The 18,591-nt window shown below is 40.0% G+C and overlaps 1 protein-coding gene across 4 annotated transcripts in view; it reads left to right on the plus strand.

The window, feature by feature from the left end:
- ska3 (spindle and kinetochore associated complex subunit 3) overlaps window positions 1-12,372 on the plus strand; it is a 61,571-nt gene extending 49,199 nt beyond the window's left edge. For all 4 annotated transcript variants that reach the window (XM_072577420.1, XM_072577422.1, XM_072577421.1 and 1 more), the window contains exons 8-10: window positions 8,513-8,728; window positions 10,548-10,675; window positions 12,031-12,372. In XM_072577420.1, the coding sequence (XP_072433521.1) occupies window positions 8,513-8,728; window positions 10,548-10,675; window positions 12,031-12,046 (360 nt within the window). In that variant the 3' untranslated portion in view covers window positions 12,047-12,372. The remainder of the gene's footprint in view (window positions 1-8,512; window positions 8,729-10,547; window positions 10,676-12,030) is intronic.
- The last annotated feature ends 6,219 nt before the right edge of the window (window positions 12,373-18,591 follow it).

Genomic DNA, 18,591 nt, shown 5'->3' on the forward strand with positions numbered 1-18,591 from the left:
CTATTAAATTCAGATTTCAAGATTCTGTCCAAGATCCTGGCACTGAGATTGGAAAGGGTGGTGCCCCATCTTATTAAAGAGGACCAGACAGGCTTTATAAGGGGCCATAGATCCTCTAATAATATTAGAAGATTGCTGAATATGGTCCAAGTTTGTCAGCAATGATCGATTTGGGGGTTGGTGATTTCCTTAGATGCAGAGAAAGCATTTGACAGGGTGGAATGGCTGTATCTTTTTTATGTCTTAGAACCGTTTGGGTTGGGTGGAGTGTTTGCTAGGTGGGTAGAGGTTTTATATCACCACCCTCTGGCTGCGGTTATCACTAACTGGGTGAAGTCTGGGAATTTTAGGATTGGTAGGGGTAGTTGACAAGACTGCCCCCTCTCTCTGCTGTTGTTTACGTTGGTGATTGAGCCACTGGCAGAAGCCATTCGTCAGAACATGCACATAACCGCTCCGGAAGTGGGATCAAGGGCACACAAGATTACACTGTATGTGGATGATGTCCTTTTATATTTATCGAACCCGATGACCTACGTACCCCATTTGATACAATGTATCAATTCATTTGGGGCTATTTCAGGATATAAGATTAACTTTGCAAAATTGGAGGCTACCCCTTTGGGTGTACCAGAAGTTGAAGGTGGTCATGGGCAAGGTTCCGATACCTAGGCATTTTTGTTACCCCCAAGTTTGATCTGTTATTTCAGACTAACTTTGCTCACACGCTCAATATTATTAGGAGAGATCTCCAGAGATGGGAGGTTCTTCCAATTTTATGGCTGGGCCGAATATCTCTCATTAAGATGAATGTTCTTCCTTGTTCGCTTTACCCCATGCGTATACTCCCTATAATGTTTCCCAGGTCAACGCTGCGGAAGCTTATGGGATGGTGTAGTTCCTTTGTCTGGCATCGTGGGCGGCCCCTCATCAAACTTACTAAATTGCAGTTGCCTCAAGGAGGGGGAGGAGTTGATTTCCCAGATATCGGGAGGTATCAATTGAGTTCCCTGCTATCCTTTGTCTGTGATTGGGTAAGTAACGATCCAATCTCGATATCGAGGCCTCTCAGGCAAAGTGCCCTGTTATTAACCTGTTGTTCATGGACAAGATGAGGACAGTTGTGGACCATTGCCGGAACCCCATTGTCATTAGTACAGTCAAGGCATGGAGGGCGATGCATCAGAGTGAGAGTTGTTTGTCCAAGACTTCACCACTTGCACCCATAGTTGGCGTGCCAGGGTTCCGACCAGGATGATGGGCTCTGGCTTCAAACTATGGGCAGCAAGAGGAGTTTCTAGTTTGGGAGACTTGTTTGAGGGGGAGGTAATGATGTATTTTGAGCAACTGAGCCGCAAATATGGGTTGCCCAGTAGAGATCTTTTCCGTTTTTTTTCAAGTTAGGGATTTTATCCAGAAGAAGACTGCGCTTCTCACTAAGCCCCATAAGCCCGATACAGAGAGGTTGTTGCTACGTTCCACAAGCACCCTTTTGGTTAGTGCCCTCTATCGCCTGCTGGGTGGCAGGTCCTGGCAGAATATTAACCAGTTATGAGGTCTGGGAGCAAGAGCTGGGAGTGGAGATCTCTTCTGAAACATGGGAGAATATGGTAGAATACTCAATAGATCTCAATCTGTAATAGGACATGTGTTATGCAGTTAAAAGTTCTGCACAGGGCTCATCTGGCACCAGACCGTCTGGCGAAGTTTTAAAAAGGGGCATCTTCACTCTGCCCCAAATGTAAAATAAGTGTAGGTACTCTTACCCATTGCTTCTGGACCTGCCACAGGCTCAGTGTTTATTGGAGAGCTGTGGCGGGAGAGATAGGGAGGGTATTGAGGACTGAAGTCAAAGTAGACCCAATATATCTCCTCTTAGGTCTACCAAATTCACCATCTTTAAACTGGCATGGGAAGAAACTATTTATTTAGTATTCTTGCATACTGTGCACGAAAGAATATTCTGATGAATTGGGTGTCTGAGAACCCACTGGGCTTGCTAGGATGGCAGAAATTAATTATGGAGCACATTCCCTTGGACTTTTTTTACAAACATGGTGCAACCCACAACAGACAATTTTTATAAGACATGGCAGCCCTACTGGAGTTATTTGGATATAGATTTATCAGTTATTTTAACTCTGGCGTTTGTTTAACCAGGATGATTAGATTTGTCAAGCGCTTTTCATTCTTTCTTTTTTATGTTGCCTTGCACAGTGTTAGGGTTTGCTTTGTATTATAGGGTTGCTTCGTAGTTATACTGTAATTTGTGGGGTTTTTTTATTATACTGATATTTTTAATAATTTTATGTTTGTAAAGTTTTTAAAAATTGCTAGTAAATATATTTACAAAAGAAAAGAAAGTTGGTAAGGACAAGCCCAGGATGTAAATGTATTTGAAAAGGCAAGGACTGATTAGGGATAGTCAACATGGCTTTGTGCGTAGGAAATCGTTTCTCACAAACTTGATCACTTTTTTTTTTGAAGAAGTAACTGAGAGGATTGATGAGGGCAGTGGTCAATGTGATCTATATAGACTTCAGTAAGGCGTTCAACAAGGTTCCCCATGGGAGACTGGTGAGTAAGGTTAGATCTCATGGAATACAGGGAGAACTAGCCATTTGGATACAGAACTGGCTCAAAGGTAGAAGACAAAGAGTGGAAGTGGGGGGTTGTTTTTCAGACTGGAGGCCTGTGACCAGTGGAGTGCCACAAGGATTGGTGCTGGATCCGCTACTTTTCATCACTTATTTGGATGTTAGTATAGGAAATACAGTTAATAAGTTTGCACATGACACCAAAATTGGAGATGAAGTGGACAGCGAAGAAGGTTACCTCCGATTACAATGGGTCTTGATCAGATTGGCCATTGGGCTGAGAAGTGGCAAATGGAGTTTAATTCTGATAACTGAGAGGTGCTGCATTTTGGGAAAGCAAATCTTAGCAGGACGTGTACATTTAATGGTAAGGTTCTCAGGAGTGTTGCTGAACAAAGAGACCTTGGAGTGCCGGTTCATAGCTCCTTGAAAGTGGGTTCACAGGTAGACAGGATAGTGAAGAAGGCATTTGGTATGCTTTCCTTTATTGGTCAGAGTATTGAGTACAGGAGTTGGGAGGTCATGTTGCAGCTGTACAGGACATTGGTTCGGCCACTTTTGGAATATTGCGTGCAATTCTGGTCTCCTTCCTATCGGAAAGATGTTATGAAACGTGCAAGCGTTCAGAAAAGATTTACAGGAATGTTGCCAGGGTTGGAGGATTTGAGCTATAGAGAGAGGTTGAATAGGCTGGGGCTGTTTTCCCTGGAGCGTCTGAGGCTGAGGTGTGACCTTATAGAGGTTTTATAAAATCATGAGGAGCATGGATAGGATAAATAGACAAAGTCTCTTCTTTGGGGTCAGAGAATCCAGAACTAGAGGGCATAGGTTTAAGGTGAGAGGGGTAAGATTTAAAAGAGACCTAAGGGACAACGTTTTCATGCAGACATTGGTACATTATGGAATGAGGTACAAGAGGAAATGGTGGAGGCTAGTACAATTGCAGCATTTTAAAAGGCATCTGGATGGGTATATGAATAGGAAGGGTTTGGAGGGATATGGGCCGGATGCTGGCAGGTGGGACTAGATTGGGTTGGGCTATCTAGTCGGCAAGGACAAGTTGGATCGAAGGGTCTGTTTCCGTAGTGTACATCTCTATGACTCGTTACTTCTATGGTCTCGTTAAAAAGTCTGTCAAACTACTCTAATTGAAGTAATGTTTCCACACCACCTGTCAAAATCATCATCATCTCCCATTCTATTTCCCAGAGTTTCTGTACTCTGGTTCTGCATTGTATTATATGAAATAGCTTATCACTGCCTCATCCAGTTTAGAATTTTAAGCATGCAGTTATGTCATCACCAACCTACTTACTTCCAGTGAGAATCTGGTTAAATGATATAATTACTATTTATAACCCAATTCTTGCATCCCCTCAACCATCCAGTTTCTCTTAGGTTATAGAGGAAAAAGGATTGTTGCAACTATTATCATAACAATTAGAATTTTTGGTATTTAGAATTTTAATATTGCTATTTAGTATTTCGAATTTATAATTTTGATATTTTTGATACATTTGCCTCCATAATTTAGAACTGACTGGATTGCTTTAGTATTTTGTTACTTGGTTTGCTTTTGCTGTAACCCAACATCCGATTTGCTTTACAGAACATTTTTGTGGTATCTTGAAATTTGTCTCAGATGCCAGATTTCTCTTGTTGTGTATTATCTTCAATTTAAATAATAGTTCCTTTCTGGGCTCTGATCCCTATATGCATTTCCTAACAATAAATTGCTTCTGCAAATGCCTGTCTATTTACTTTGAAGTATGTTCAATCCTTCTAAAGTTATCGTGATCATCTTTTGAAGTCTACCACCTCCATTAAGATTCAATAATGTCTACAGCTTGAACTAGTGTACTTGTGGTTCTTGGTTCCAAACCACTTGTGCAGATGTGGCTACCTGTGGAGTGCCAGGAGAGTGCTCAATGTGCTAAGTTGATGTCAATCTTTGGAAATGTGTCGCTGTTCCTTCAGTGTCCAGTCAAAAATTTTGGAATTCCCTCCCTAACAGCATTGCAGGGCTACCTACAACACATGGACTACAGTTATTTAAGAATGCTTTAAGCCATCTTCTTGAGGGTAGAGAGGGACAGGCAATAAGTTCTGGCCTAACTAGCAACATCCACTTTTGAGTGCATTTAAAAAAACATTCTGTAGAAAGTTCACTGGACCTGAAATGTTAACTCTGATTTCTCTCCATAGATGCTGCCAGACATGCTGAGCTTTTCCAGCAATTTCTGTCTTTGTTTCTGATTTCCAGCATCCGCAGTTTGTCTGTTCTTTATTTTTTAAATAAAAGACTTGCCTGGAGGAGTGCAGCTCCAACAACAATGTGTGGGCTTTGCAACATTGACAACCTCTGAATGAATAAAAGAAAATCAATATCAGGTATTGATTTGTAGTATGCTGGACAATGGCCTGATTGAGTCTATTCAACTGTACAAGTGACTGAATAGCTTACACCCTGCTCCTATGTAATTGAAATTTTCCAGGACGGTGGCCTGGCCATAGATAATAGAAAACACCTGAGACTTGTATGAAATGAAACTTGAAACTTGATTCTTTATTCACTGTAACCAGGTCTAGCATTCTCCTGCTGTGTTGAGCACATTACTAAAGAATGCATAGAAACATTATCATACCATTACCATCAAGTCAGGGGATCAACCCTGAATCAATGGAGAGTGCAGGAGGGCAAGCCAGGAATAGCACCGGGCATACCTGAGGATGAGGTGTCAAACAGGTGAAGCCACCAAACAGGCCTACTTGCATGCCAAACCACATAAGCAGCAATATCCCATCCAATGGATCAGATCTGAGCTCTGCAGTCCTGCCACATCCATTGCTGAATGGTGGTGGACAATTAAACCAATTTCCAGCCAGAAGTGCCGATTGAGTGATCTATCTCAGCCTCCTGCAGTGGTCCCCAGCATAACAGATACCAGTCTTTGGCCAAATCGATTTACTCCATGTGATATCAAGAAAGAATTGGAGGTACTGGATACTGCAAAGGCTACTGGGTCTGACAACATTCAGGCAATATACTGAAGACTTGTGCTCCAGAACTTGGTGCTCTCCTAACCAAGCTGTTCCAGTACAGTTACAACACTGGCAGCTACCCAGCAATGTGGAAAATTGCCCAAGTATGTACTGTATGTAACAAGCAGGACAAATCCAACCCAGCCAATTACCAGCCCATCAGTCTACTTTCGATCATCAGTAAAGTGATGGAAGGGGTCATTAGCAGTGCTATCAAACAGTACCTGCTCAGTGATGCCATTCGGCTCCTGACCTCATTACAGTCTTGGTTCAAACACTGACAAAAGAGCTGAATTCCAGAGGTGAGGTGAGAGTGATAGTTCTTGACATCAAGGACATCTCTGCAGGAGTTCCTCAGGGTAATGTCCTAAGCCCAACCATCTTCAGCTGCTTCATTAATGATCTTTCCTCCACCATAACAGAAGTGGGGATTAGATTAGATTAGATTACTTAGTGTGGAAACAGGCCCTTCGGCCCAACAAGTCCACACCGACCCACCGAAGCGCAATCCACCCATACCCCTACATCTACCCCTTACCTAACACTATGGGCAATTTAGCATGGCCAATTCACCTGACCTGCAGATCTTTGGAATGTGGGAGGAAACCCACGCAGACACAGGGAGAATGTGCAAACTCCACACAGAGTCGCCTAAGGCGGGAATTGAACCCGGGTCTCTGGCGCTGTGAGGCAGCAGTGCTAACCACTGTGCCACCGTGCTGCCCATTATGGGGATGTTCACTGTGCAATGTTCAGCACCATTAATGACTAGCAAGTTTTGAGAAAATTTGTAGCTCAGGTTGAGGTTCTGGATGTAAGTTTGTTTGCTGAGCTGGAAGGTTCATTTTAAGACATTTTGTCATCATACGAGGTAACATCTTCAGTGAGCCTCTGGACAAAACACTGCTGTTGTCTCCTGCTTTCTATTTATATGTTGGGGTTTCCTTGGGTTGGTGATGTCATTTCCTATGGTGATGCAATTTCCTGTTTTTTTTTTTCTCTCAGGAGGTGGTAAATGGGGTCCAAGTCAATGTGTTTATTGATAAAGTTCCATTTGGAATATCATACTTCTAGGAATTCTTGTGCGTGTCTCTGTTTGGCTTGTCCTAGGATGGATGTGTTATCCCAGTCGAGGTGGTGTCCATCCTTATCTGTATGCAAGAATACTCATGAGAGAGGGTCATGTTGTTTTGTGGCTAGTTGATGTTCATGTATCTTGGTGGCTAGTTTTCTGCTTGTTTGTCCAATGTAGTGTTTGTTACAGTCCTTGCACAATATTTTGTAAATGACATTAGTTTTGCTTGTTGTCTATAGGATTTCACGTTCATTAGCTGCTGATTTAGTGTGTTGGTGGGTTTGTGGGCTACCATGATGCCAAGGGGTCTGAGTAGTCTTTGATGTAGGGGAGAATGGCTAGGGTTTCTGGACGCGTTTTGTTTGCTTGTTTGGGTTTGTTACTGAGAAATCGGCAGACTGTGTTCATTGGGTACCCATTCTTTATGAATACATGGTACAGGTGATTTTCCTCTGCTCTGCGTAGTTCCTCTGTGCTGCAGTGTGTGATGGCTCGTTAAACTAATGTTCAGATGCAGCTTCATTTGTGGATGTTGGGATGATTGCTTCTGTAGTTCAATACTTGGTCCGTATGTGTTGTTTTCCTGTAGACGCTAGTTTGAAGTTCCCCATTGGCTGTTTGCTCTACTGTGACATCTAGGAATGGCAGTTTGTTGTTGTTTTCCTCCTCTTTAGTGAATTTTATGCCAGTAAAGGTATTATTGATGGTCTTGAAGGTTTCCTCTAATTTGTTTCATTTAGTGATGATCTCCCCTTAACACCCCACTAGCAAAAGAATAGCAGAGCAAAATGGCCACAGAATGCTGAGAGAAATGATCAATGATGCCCACAGAGTCCGTAAATATAACTGGGAAACTGCACCAAAAATCTTTACTCGCTCATGGAACAGACCCTGAATGGGCATCTCCCCTCCTGACTCATGAAAACCTGTCCACCATGTACAAGGCACAGGTCAGGAGTGTGATTTGAATACTCCCTACTTGTCTGGATTAGTGCAGCCTCAACAACAAAGCAGAATGCTTGATTGGCACCACATGCATAAGCATCCACTCTCTCCACCACTGACCCTCAGCAGCAGTGTGCTATCTATGGGATGTACTGCAGGAGTTCACCAAAGATCCTCACACAGCGCCTTCCAAACCCACGACCACTTCCATTTAGAAGAACAAGGGCAGTAGATAGGAAAGCACCAGCTTCAAGTTACTCATCATTCTGACTTGGGGATATATCGTCGTTCCTTCATTGGGTCAAAATACTGGAAATCTCTTCCTAATGGCATTGTAAGTCAACCTACAGCAGGTGGACTGCAGCAGTTCAAGAAGGCAGCTTACCACCATCTTCTCAAGGGCCAGTAGGGACTGGCAATAAATGCTGGCCAGCCAGTGATGCCCACATCTCACAAAATGAATAAATTTTTTTTAAAAATTAACACTCTGGTCACCTCACAGTAAAAATATGCTACTCATGAGGTATAAAATTGCATGAATTCCTATGTGTACTCTTTGGAATTGCCATTATCTTGCTGCTCTAGAAATGTAGAAAAGTGGAATTGAAGAGCACTTTTTCACCATAGTGGGAAGGAATGACAGTTACCACTAAACTCTTGCACTAAACTCTCAACACAGTCTAGCCAGTTGTGTACAAGCAAAATGCCTTTTTGATTGCCAGAGAGAAGAAAAATAACTTGGAGAGGCATAATCCTTAAAAATGAAAGTAGTTCCTAATAAATAGAATTGGGCATAATGACACTGAATACCTCTCTACAAATACAGTTATTTTTTTTATCTGTTTCTCATCAGTGTCAAAATTCTAAGAATGAAAAAACAGCTACACTTACAGAGAAAACTTCTTCAGATTTAGAACAGCCTCCACCACCAGCTATTAATTCTATGAATTACCTTCTGAATGGATGCAACAAATCACCATCGCCACCACTGATGATAACTGAACATGAACTGCCACAGACACCAAAGGCCCCAGAAATGGCTACACACATTACTGCAGATGTTCTTAAGGTTGGTATTGTTTCTTGTTTAATTTCTACCACCTCAGACTTAAAATTAAATCGGTAAAATACAGTATTGAAATCATAAAAATAAGTGGGAAGGCAAACAGTGAGGAAGATACTATCTCCAGTGAGATGTAGGTAGGTTGAGTGGCAGGGTTCAGCAAATGGAATATAATGTGAAGTTGTGCACTTTCTCAGGAAGAATTGGTGAGCTGAATATTATTTAAATTGGGAAGGACTGCATAAGTTGCAGCACAGAGGGATTTGAGGTTTTTCAATGAGTGTATCACAAAAGGCCAGCATCCAAATTTAGCAGTTAATGGGAAAAGCAAATAGAGTTTTGGTCATTATTTCAAAAGAAATGAAATATAAAAATAGGTTTTACTGAAATTAAAGAAGGTACTATTCTGGTCACACCTGGAATACTGTGAACAATTTTCATCCCCTTTACCTAAAGAAAGGTGTACTGACACTGGAGACAGTCCAGAGAAGGTTCACCAGGCTGATTCCAAGTATGGAAGGGTTTTCTTTGAGTTTGGGTAAGTTGGGCCTGTACTCGTTAGAGTTGAGAAGCATGAGAGAAGACCTACTTTTAACGTGTCAATTTTGTGATGAACGTACAAAGAAACCCAGGTCTGGATACCAATATTTCCCAAGCCCTTAAACTTAAAACCATTGACTTTGCTGTCTTTCCCAAATGGTTAACTTCACATTGATCAGCACTATATTCCACCTTCTGCATAGTTGCCTACTCGATTTATCTATATCTCTTCTTGTAGTCTCTTGGTCTTTTTTTTATATCGGACTTTGTGTACTGCATACACAGTGCTTAGTTCAGTCATCCACGTCATTACTATAAATTTTAGTGATCGTGGTTCAAGCAGTGATCCTTTTGGTACCTTGCTCGCTACAGCCTGTCATCTCTGTCATCATTATCCAACTCCCCATACCCTTTGATACCAAACTGATCCCATTTATTCATAATGTTTGCTTTCAATTGTTTAATCCTCTGTCTAAGCTACTATATCACTGGCATTCCCATGGGCCATAATTTTGGTAATCCTTGTTGTGGCATATTAATGAATGCTTTTGAAAATTCAAATGTACTAGGAGCATGAAAATGGTCACAGTAGTTCATGTGTTGAATAAACTGCCAGAGAAAATGGTAGATGTAGGTACAGTTACAATATTTAAAAGACATTTGGATAGGTACATGAATAGGAAAGGTTTGGAAGGATATGGGCCAAACACAGGCAAGTGGAAGTGGTTTAGTTTGGGAAATTTGGTCAGCATGGACTAGTTGGACTGAAGGGTCTTTTCTATACTGTACAACTCTGTGACATGAAAGTACTTTTGTCTGTAGTGAGCAGTAATGGCCTGGACCTTGTTGCCTTCAAGGGTAATACATGCCAAAACAATGAATGACTTCAAAGGAAAAGCACACTTGATAGAAGTAAGCTTCTAGGGATAATGGGACTGATTTGGATTGACCATGCGGAGTTGGTGTGAACTTGATAAACCAAATGATCTTTTCCTGTGCTGTACTAACTGATTTTATGACTTCAGAACATTTTACTAAATTAACATTGTTTATCTAACAGGCATTAATAACCTGTTTTTAATACACAGATTATTGACCCCTATGTTAGAAACCTAGAATAGATGCACATGGCTACTTCCTTTGCTTTAAAATTGTTTGTCATTGATCCATTTGGAGGTTTTTTCTGACTTGTCTATGCATTCAAATAATTATAATTTCATTTTTTATAAATTGCAAGTTTCTGATTTATATTGTCATAATATTCTAATTTTAATCTGTATGCCAGATTTTGTTGTCTTATGATGCAAATTTAAGGACTCTGCATGATACAAGGCACAAATATAATAAACACAACTTGACTTCTGTTAACCTAATGGCCCCTGAACCCAGGAGCAACTCTGAAAAAGAAAATGGGTAAGATGTGATCTTTGGTAGTTCAACATTTGATATTTAAAATTTCTTTCTAATCTGTAGTGAATAAGGTAAAATTCCTCACGGTTATTGCAGCTAGTGTAATTCACAATTGTGCATTGTAACTTTTCCACTAGAAACAGTTCCACTTCAAAGATGGATCAGTGGAGCACAGGTTACCTTTTTAGTTGCAATGTACCCTACATAAGGATTCACCTTTTGACACTATTTCTAGGTTACCCAAGAATGAGAAAACATAGAAAGATATGCTTCCATGGTTCCTGGTTTTGAAAGATACTGCACCAGAATCAGGACCACTTAAATTTCCAGGATATCTGAAGTGAGAGGATGGACCCGCTTGTCTCTGCATTAACATAGATGTCTTAATTGCAAAAGTGCATATATTTTGCACTCTTAAACATCAATGCATGTGAACATATAAAGTAGGAACAAGAGTAGGCCACTCAGCCCTCTTAAGCATGCTTCACCATTCAATGTGATATAGTCGATTTTATTTTAACCTCATTCCACATTCTTTTATACCCCCAATTACACTCTCTCATCTTTTGGTTCTATTCATTTCGAATATAACTGGAGCAAGGTTAGATAACAATCAGTTGAAATGGCCTCTTCAGAACTAATGCTGTGGATTTCCCTACTTAAGTATTTCAATACTTAATATTTTGTAGTTATTTTTTCATTTGGTGTATGGTGTTTTTGGTCATTCTCATATGTGCATGTTTGCCCACTCTGATCTTTCACGTGCTCTCATACTCTTTCTTGTTTATTTTGTCTACCATTTGCCCTACTCACTCTTTTAAGAATAGGCACTAGGGTGGTAGTCCAATGTATGCAGCATCAAGCATGTCAAAATCTAATCTTCATCACTCTCTAAATACCAGATTTTCCAGTCGAGAACCTTAAATGCTTTTTCAACTAAGTTCTATTTTATAGCAAATACCAGGAGAAAAGTCTAGGTAAAATTAATTTCTGTCCTGCATACTAAATATTTGGAATATCTTCCAAGGAAGCTTTAATAGAGCAAAACTCATTTGAGGTTTATTTGTACAATATAATCGTGTGCAATAGTGGAAAAAAGGATCTTCAAAAGATCTCTTCTTGAGTTGCCTTATGAACTGAATTACTATTTTTATTGATTTCTTTTTCACAGTTGCGATCAGAGTATTTCTGTAGGATGATCATGCTGTGGTATAAATGTAAATATATTGTGGTGCCTAATTGTTGTATAAAGCAAACAAGTTTTGTGGAACAGTTAACACTAGAATAGCCCATTTATGCAGTACTTCCAGCAATCGCAAAACATTTGGGTTGATGTTTACTCATGTTTTCCCTTCCAGTTTTTTTGGAGAATAATATATCCACTTTTGTCCAGTCTTGATGAAAAGAATTTTAAAAGATAAGCTTGGTATTGGAAAGGAAGTGTACGACATTAAACAGCAAATCAGACTGAGATGAGAGCAAAATATTTGAAGTGTTATACAAATGGAGAGTTCTCTACAATTGAATTAGTAAGTACGAAGCAACCAAAAATCCCACTGGAGTAAAGTATGCCATGTAAACTGTACTATGGAGGAAAAAAAGTGTTGCTGATAGTGTTTCCATTATTGCATATTAAGGTCAGATTAAAGCTGTAACTGACAATGATTCTTAAAATAAATTGCATTTATATTTGTTTGCTACCTCTGGAGTAGTGAAATTATTTGGGTGTTTGAAGCCATGCATTCGTCATATTAAGGTGGAATAAGATGTCGTGTGATGTTGAAAATGTGATTCTGCATTTTAATCAGATTTCTTATGAAATTAGTATTTTCATTATTTGCAAAATCTAAAGATGTAGAAGATTTTAATTTAGTTAAGTAACTAGTTTCAGAAGTAGTAGTCAAGGGCAGGAAATTGGAAGGAAACTTGCTGGAGAAACTCAGCAGGTGTGGCAGTGTTTGTGGAGGGAGAAGCAGAGTTAACATTTTGAGACCAATCTGACTTTTCAGAACTGCTGAACAGTTCCAATGAAGTCTTACCAGATTCAGTTAACTTTTCACCACAGGTGTTGCCGGACTTGTTGGGTTTTTTGCAGCACCTTGGTTTTAGTTCCAATCTATTGTACTTTAACTTGAATCCATATATTTTGGACCTTTTCTTCTAATCTCAACTTGCATGTTTTAATCTTTTCCTTGATGTATTCATAAATAAAGTCCTATCAATTAACAAGAGAAGATGTACCATTTCATTTCAAATTTTTTAAACTGCCATTTTATAATGTAAACCTTTACACGCAGATTTTGCATTTTGTGGTGTGGATACCATTTTGTTCATGAATGTCATGTAAACATTTTGTGTTGCAATCAAGACAAATAAATTATGGTTAATTATTTTTTAATGCATGAAATTCTGGGATGTTTAACAATGATTTCTGAATACTTTTTGTGAAAAACTAGTAAAACTATGCCTGATTTTGATATTTGTACATTTGACGGAAGAAATCTTTAATGCTACCAGCCGCTCCTGCTTTGAAGATCACATTGTTGTTCCCTTGTACATTATTAATACACGTGATGCTTCTTGGTAAGAAGGGCAAAATTGATTTGAGCATAATCATTGACCTTTGCAGTTTCCTAACTTGAACTGAGAGACAGCTTCAGAGTTTGAGATTTTTGTAGGAATATGTGCATTCATGGAAAAATACTACTATGTTGCATGTAGCCTATGTCATACAATGTTACAAATGGTGATCAAATCCTATGACACAATAGGTAACATATTAGAGTTGCCTGTGACTAGTGGTTTACTTTGTGGCAGATTGGCTAGTATTAACCCCCTCATTACATAATTTGACCATATGTTTGCCTGTGTTATAGAGTAACATGTCTCTGAAGTAGTCTTTTCGATCCAACCCATCCATGCCTGACCAAGTTTCTAATCTAAGTTAGTCCCACGTGCTTGCATTTGGCCCATATCCCTCTAAACCTATCCTATTCATGTACCTGTCTAAATGTCTTTTGAATGTTGTACCTGCATCTTAGACACAACCTTCCCTCTTAACAAAAATATGCTAACTATCCCCGGCTCAATCTGTGCTTTTCCAGTTGTAATCTCAATACTGATTATAGTAATTCACCCACTACAGAGGTCAGATTGACTGGCCTTTAGTTATTTGACCTATCCCTCACAATCATTTTAAATAAGTTTACATTTGTAACTGCCTCGGAAACAATTCATCCGGCTCTGATTATCTACCTTCGAGGAGGTCAGTGCCCTTCTAGTGCTTCCCGTCTCATTTTAATTTAATACTTCGTGCTGCTCCTCTTCAAATAGAATGTCTGCATCATCGCTTTTTTTTTGAGATGACACAGATGAAGTACACATTTAAAAAAAACCCAAAAGTCCAACCATTTCCCTCATACTTTGTTGCTCCTAATGTACTGATTAAACATCTTTGGGTTTTCCTTAATTTTACTGATCAATTATTTTTTCATTGCCCTCCCTGTGATTTCCAAACTACATTTTTCATGTCTCTCCTGCATTTTCTATACTCCAAGCTTCCTAAAGGATTTTTTTTGGGGATTATCATAAGCACTTTTTTTTTGCACTTTGTCTTACCCTGTATTCTTCTGGATAATCAGTGAGCTGTACATTTGGCAGTGACCAAATCTTTTACTTGTGAATACATACCTACAATGTGCCCAGAATTGTATTTTTGAATGCCTCCCACTGACTTTACTCAGTTCACTTTTGCCAGATCTCTGCTTTGTAATGCTGTTTTCTCAGAATTTAGAACTGTTACTCATGTTCTGTCTTTTCCTCATTCTATAATGATGCTAAATCTAACCATATTATGATCACAAAGTCCAAAATAGTCACCACTGCTACTTCATTCACCTGCACATCTTTATTTCCTAAGACAAAATTTATAATGTGCCCTCTCTTGATGAACTTGTTACATGCTGGATGAAAAGGTTCTCTTGTATGTGTTTTCAGAATTTTGTGCCTTCCTTGTCAATCATGTAGTTTGTATCCCAGTTTATATTTGGATAGTGGAAGTCCCCAAACAAAAAATCTGCCTACATATTTGCTTCTCTCTCCCCCTCTCTGTCTGTCTCTCCCCCTCTCTGTCTGTCTCTCCCCCTCTCTGTCTGTCTCTCCCCCTCTCTGTCTGTCTCTCCCCCTCTCTGTCTGTCTCTCCCCCTCTCTGTCTGTCTCTCCCCCTCTCTGTCTGTCTCTCCCCCTCTCTGTCTGTCTCTCCCCCTCTCTGTCTGTCTCTCCCCCTCTCTGTCTGTCTCTCCCCCTCTCTGTCTGTCTCTCCCCCTCTCTGTCTGTCTCTCCCCCTCTCTGTCTGTCTCTCCCCCTCTCTGTCTGTCTCTCCCCCTCTCTGTCTGTCTCTCCCCCTCTCTGTCTGTCTCTCCCCCTCTCTGTCTGTCTCTCCCCCTCTCTGTCTGTCTCTCCCCCTCTCTGTCTGTCTCTCCCCCTCTCTGTCTGTCTCTCCCCCTCTCTGTCTGTCTCTCCCCCTCTCTGTCTGTCTCTCCCCCTCTCTGTCTGTCTCTCCCCCTCTCTGTCTGTCTCTCCCCCTCTCTGTCTGTCTCTCCCCCTCTCTGTCTGTCTCTCCCCCTCTCTGTCTGTCTCTCCCCCTCTCCGTCTGGATACCCTGCAGTAGAGAGATGTCTAATCTCCAACAACTATAATCATTTTCCTTCACGTTAGGTCTGAATCAACCCTCACTTCTCAATGAGCTTTGTCATCTTCGGGCTCATTGATACCACACTTAATGTCCTGTTCCCATTTCAGTCCACAATCAAGAATACAGAAAGCTTTTTTTAAAAAAAAAAGTAACCTCCTAATGCTTCCACCATTGTTAGGTGTAATGCCATTTCAAAAATGTGTTTCATCACTAGATATATGATGCACAAAAGACTTCCATCCATTCATCGTTCTTTTACCATTATATAACCTTACAACCACCATATCATTTCAGGGTATCAAATATCAGGCCCAAACCATTTTTAGCTTCTTCGTCAATGACCACCTTCCCTCCTATCGATTTCATTTTCAGCAAATTTCCATGCATTCACTCAGTGCTATTCTGCCTAGTAACCGTGCATACCTCTGGACTCAATATTGAGTTCAATAACTTTAGGGCTTGAGCTTTCCCCTGTGCCTATTTCCAATCCTCACAACCAGGCCTTGTTATCAGATAGTCTGCCATTACATGCCACCCATTGATTAGCCACTAACAGTCCTCATTGAAAGCTGTTCAAATCTAGCCAGCTCATTATTCACCATTTTGTCTGCCTAACTGCTTTCTTCTCTCTTTAGGCTCTATCCTCCCCCTATCTTCTGCATAGGAACTGACATTTTACGAATTAGCACGGTTCTGAGGAAGGGTCACTTAACTCAAAATGTTAAGACTGATACCTCTCCATCCATGCTGCCAGACTTACTGAGCTTTGCCAGCAATTTCTATTTCTGTCTGATTTGTAGCATCCGCAGTTCTTTTGGTTTTTACTGGGACGATTCTGCCCATTGTCAGCTTTCTGGTCAAAATGTTGTTTTTATTTTTATACATTCGTGGTGTAGTCCATCTGGTCCAGCCACTCAGTTCTTCTAGCATCTTCTCCTTGGTGATAGCCACCATACTCAGCTCTGCTCCATGACTCTTGAATTTTTGGGATAATACTTATGTCTTCCATTTGTGAAGACTCACACGAAGTAAGTATTCAGTTCCTCAGCTATTTCCTTGTGCCCCACTGCTATCTCTTCAGCATCATTTTCCAGTGGTCCAATGTCCACTTTTACCCTTTTATATGTCTAAAGAAACCCTTGATGTTCCTTTTTATATTACTGGCTAGCTTACCCTTTTATTTAATCTTCTCCCTCGTTTTTTTTGCCCTCTGTTGGTCTTTGTAAGCTTCCCAATCTTCTGTTTTCCCACTGCCCTTCACATTCTATGCTTTCTCTCTCGTTTTTATGTTATCCCTGACTTCCCTAGTCAGCCATGGTTCCCTCATCATCCTCGTACCATTCTTCTTTTTCCTAGGTATCTGTCTGTATCCTTCTTCTGTCAACATTATAATATGAAAGTTGTTCAAAGTTGAAAATCCTCTTAATTCTATTAATCCTGTCTTGGTTTAGGATCAGAGCTGAAAGTGTGTTACTGGAAAAGCACAGCAGGTCAGGCAGCATCCAAGGAGCAGAAGAATCGATGTTTCGGGCATGAGCCCTTCTTCAGGAATGAGGAAGCTCTTCAGTTATTCTTAGCACCAAGAAAGATTGTTATGGCTATTGGAAATCTATCATCTCAGTCCTAGAACATTACTGCAGGATTTTGTTAGGATAGATATTAGTAAATCAACTATTACAGATCTGCTCCAGAGATGTATAATAACACTCTCTGAACAGGTTGATTTACTAATATCTATCCTAACAAAATCTTGCAGCAATGTTCTAGGACTGAGATGATTGATTTCCAATGGTCATAACAATCTTTCTTGGTGCTAAGTATAACTGAAGAGCTTGCCCCCCTATTCACATTTGACTTCAACTTTACTCAGGATCCTTGTTGCCATACATTTAAATTCGACCTTGATGTCCAGGACGTTACTCTCACTTCAACTCTCTATTGATTGACCAGCTGGTAACTTTTTTCCCTGTTTAGGAACCTTGTTTTGAGGATAATTCAAATGTAACCCTTTCTTAAACCCCACGTCAAGACTGAATTCTTCAGTGGAAGTGTTGGAATGCAGATGTCAGGGTGAAACTGCACTAACAGCTGGACTACGTTAAGAAAACTTCTTTGGTTGTAATTTTGCTCGCTGAGCTGGAAAGTTTGTTTTCAGACATGTCTTCATCACACTAGGTAACAAGGTCAGTCAGCCTCTGATGAAGCGCCGGTGTGATGTCTTGCTTTCGATTTGTGTCTTGGTTTCTTAAGGTGGGTGATATCACTTGCAGTTCTTTTTGTCAGTGGAGATGGTAGGTGGTGTCCAAATCAATGTGTTTATTGATGAAGTTCCGGATAGAATGGCAGGCTTCTAGAAATTCTCATGGTTGAACTTCTATCAGAATCTATCTGGGTGGAACTCCGAAATCACAAGCCATACTTGATGCTGACGAGGGCATGGATAGGGGGAAATGACTTCTGACTCTGTACAATTGTACGCACATGCAGATTCACTGCCATGAAGTGTCCCTGACAACCACCTGATGAAGGAACAGTAGCTAGTGCTTCCAAATAAATCTGTTGGACTGTATATTTGGCGTTGTGGTTTTTAACTTTGTATACTCCAGTCCAACACCGGCACCTCCAAATTACAATAAAGCGATTTGTCTTTTGTAATTCAAACTTGAGTAGCTTTGTCATATGTCTTTACTTGATTCTAAAATGCTTCTCAAGCAATCTGTTGTGCAATAGCATGGATCTATTTGCTCTCCAACAAAGCAAGAATGAACATATAGAAACAACTAATAAAAGATTTCTCAAAAAAAACTTTACACTCAACTCAAACAAAAAAATGAAGAATATTTTCACAAAATACAATCTATATATTTTGCTACTGTAAGGCAAAAGTCATTTTTATTGTAACATTTTAATCAAATAATTTTTAAAAATTATTGAATTTATCATTTTATTAGCAGTTATTTTACATTTTAACTTAAAAGTAAACATCAAAAACATGTATAGGAAGGCACAGCAAATTGAACTGTTAATTGTTAATTAGGAATAGGAAAAAATAGTGTGTTGGTTCTATGATGGACTCAAGGGTCAGCAAACATGCCCACTTTTTAAAACTTGTTTCAATTACAAAGGAAATCTAAAAGAGACCTCGAGTAACGTACGTTACTGTCAATAAAAAAAAATCAAAAGCAGCTGTTAGGATTCCAGAACCTCCTGATTGGGAAGGGTTCAT

The sequence above is a fragment of the Chiloscyllium punctatum genome, chromosome 9 (assembly GCF_047496795.1).
Source record: "Chiloscyllium punctatum isolate Juve2018m chromosome 9, sChiPun1.3, whole genome shotgun sequence".
NCBI lineage: Eukaryota > Metazoa > Chordata > Chondrichthyes > Orectolobiformes > Hemiscylliidae > Chiloscyllium > Chiloscyllium punctatum.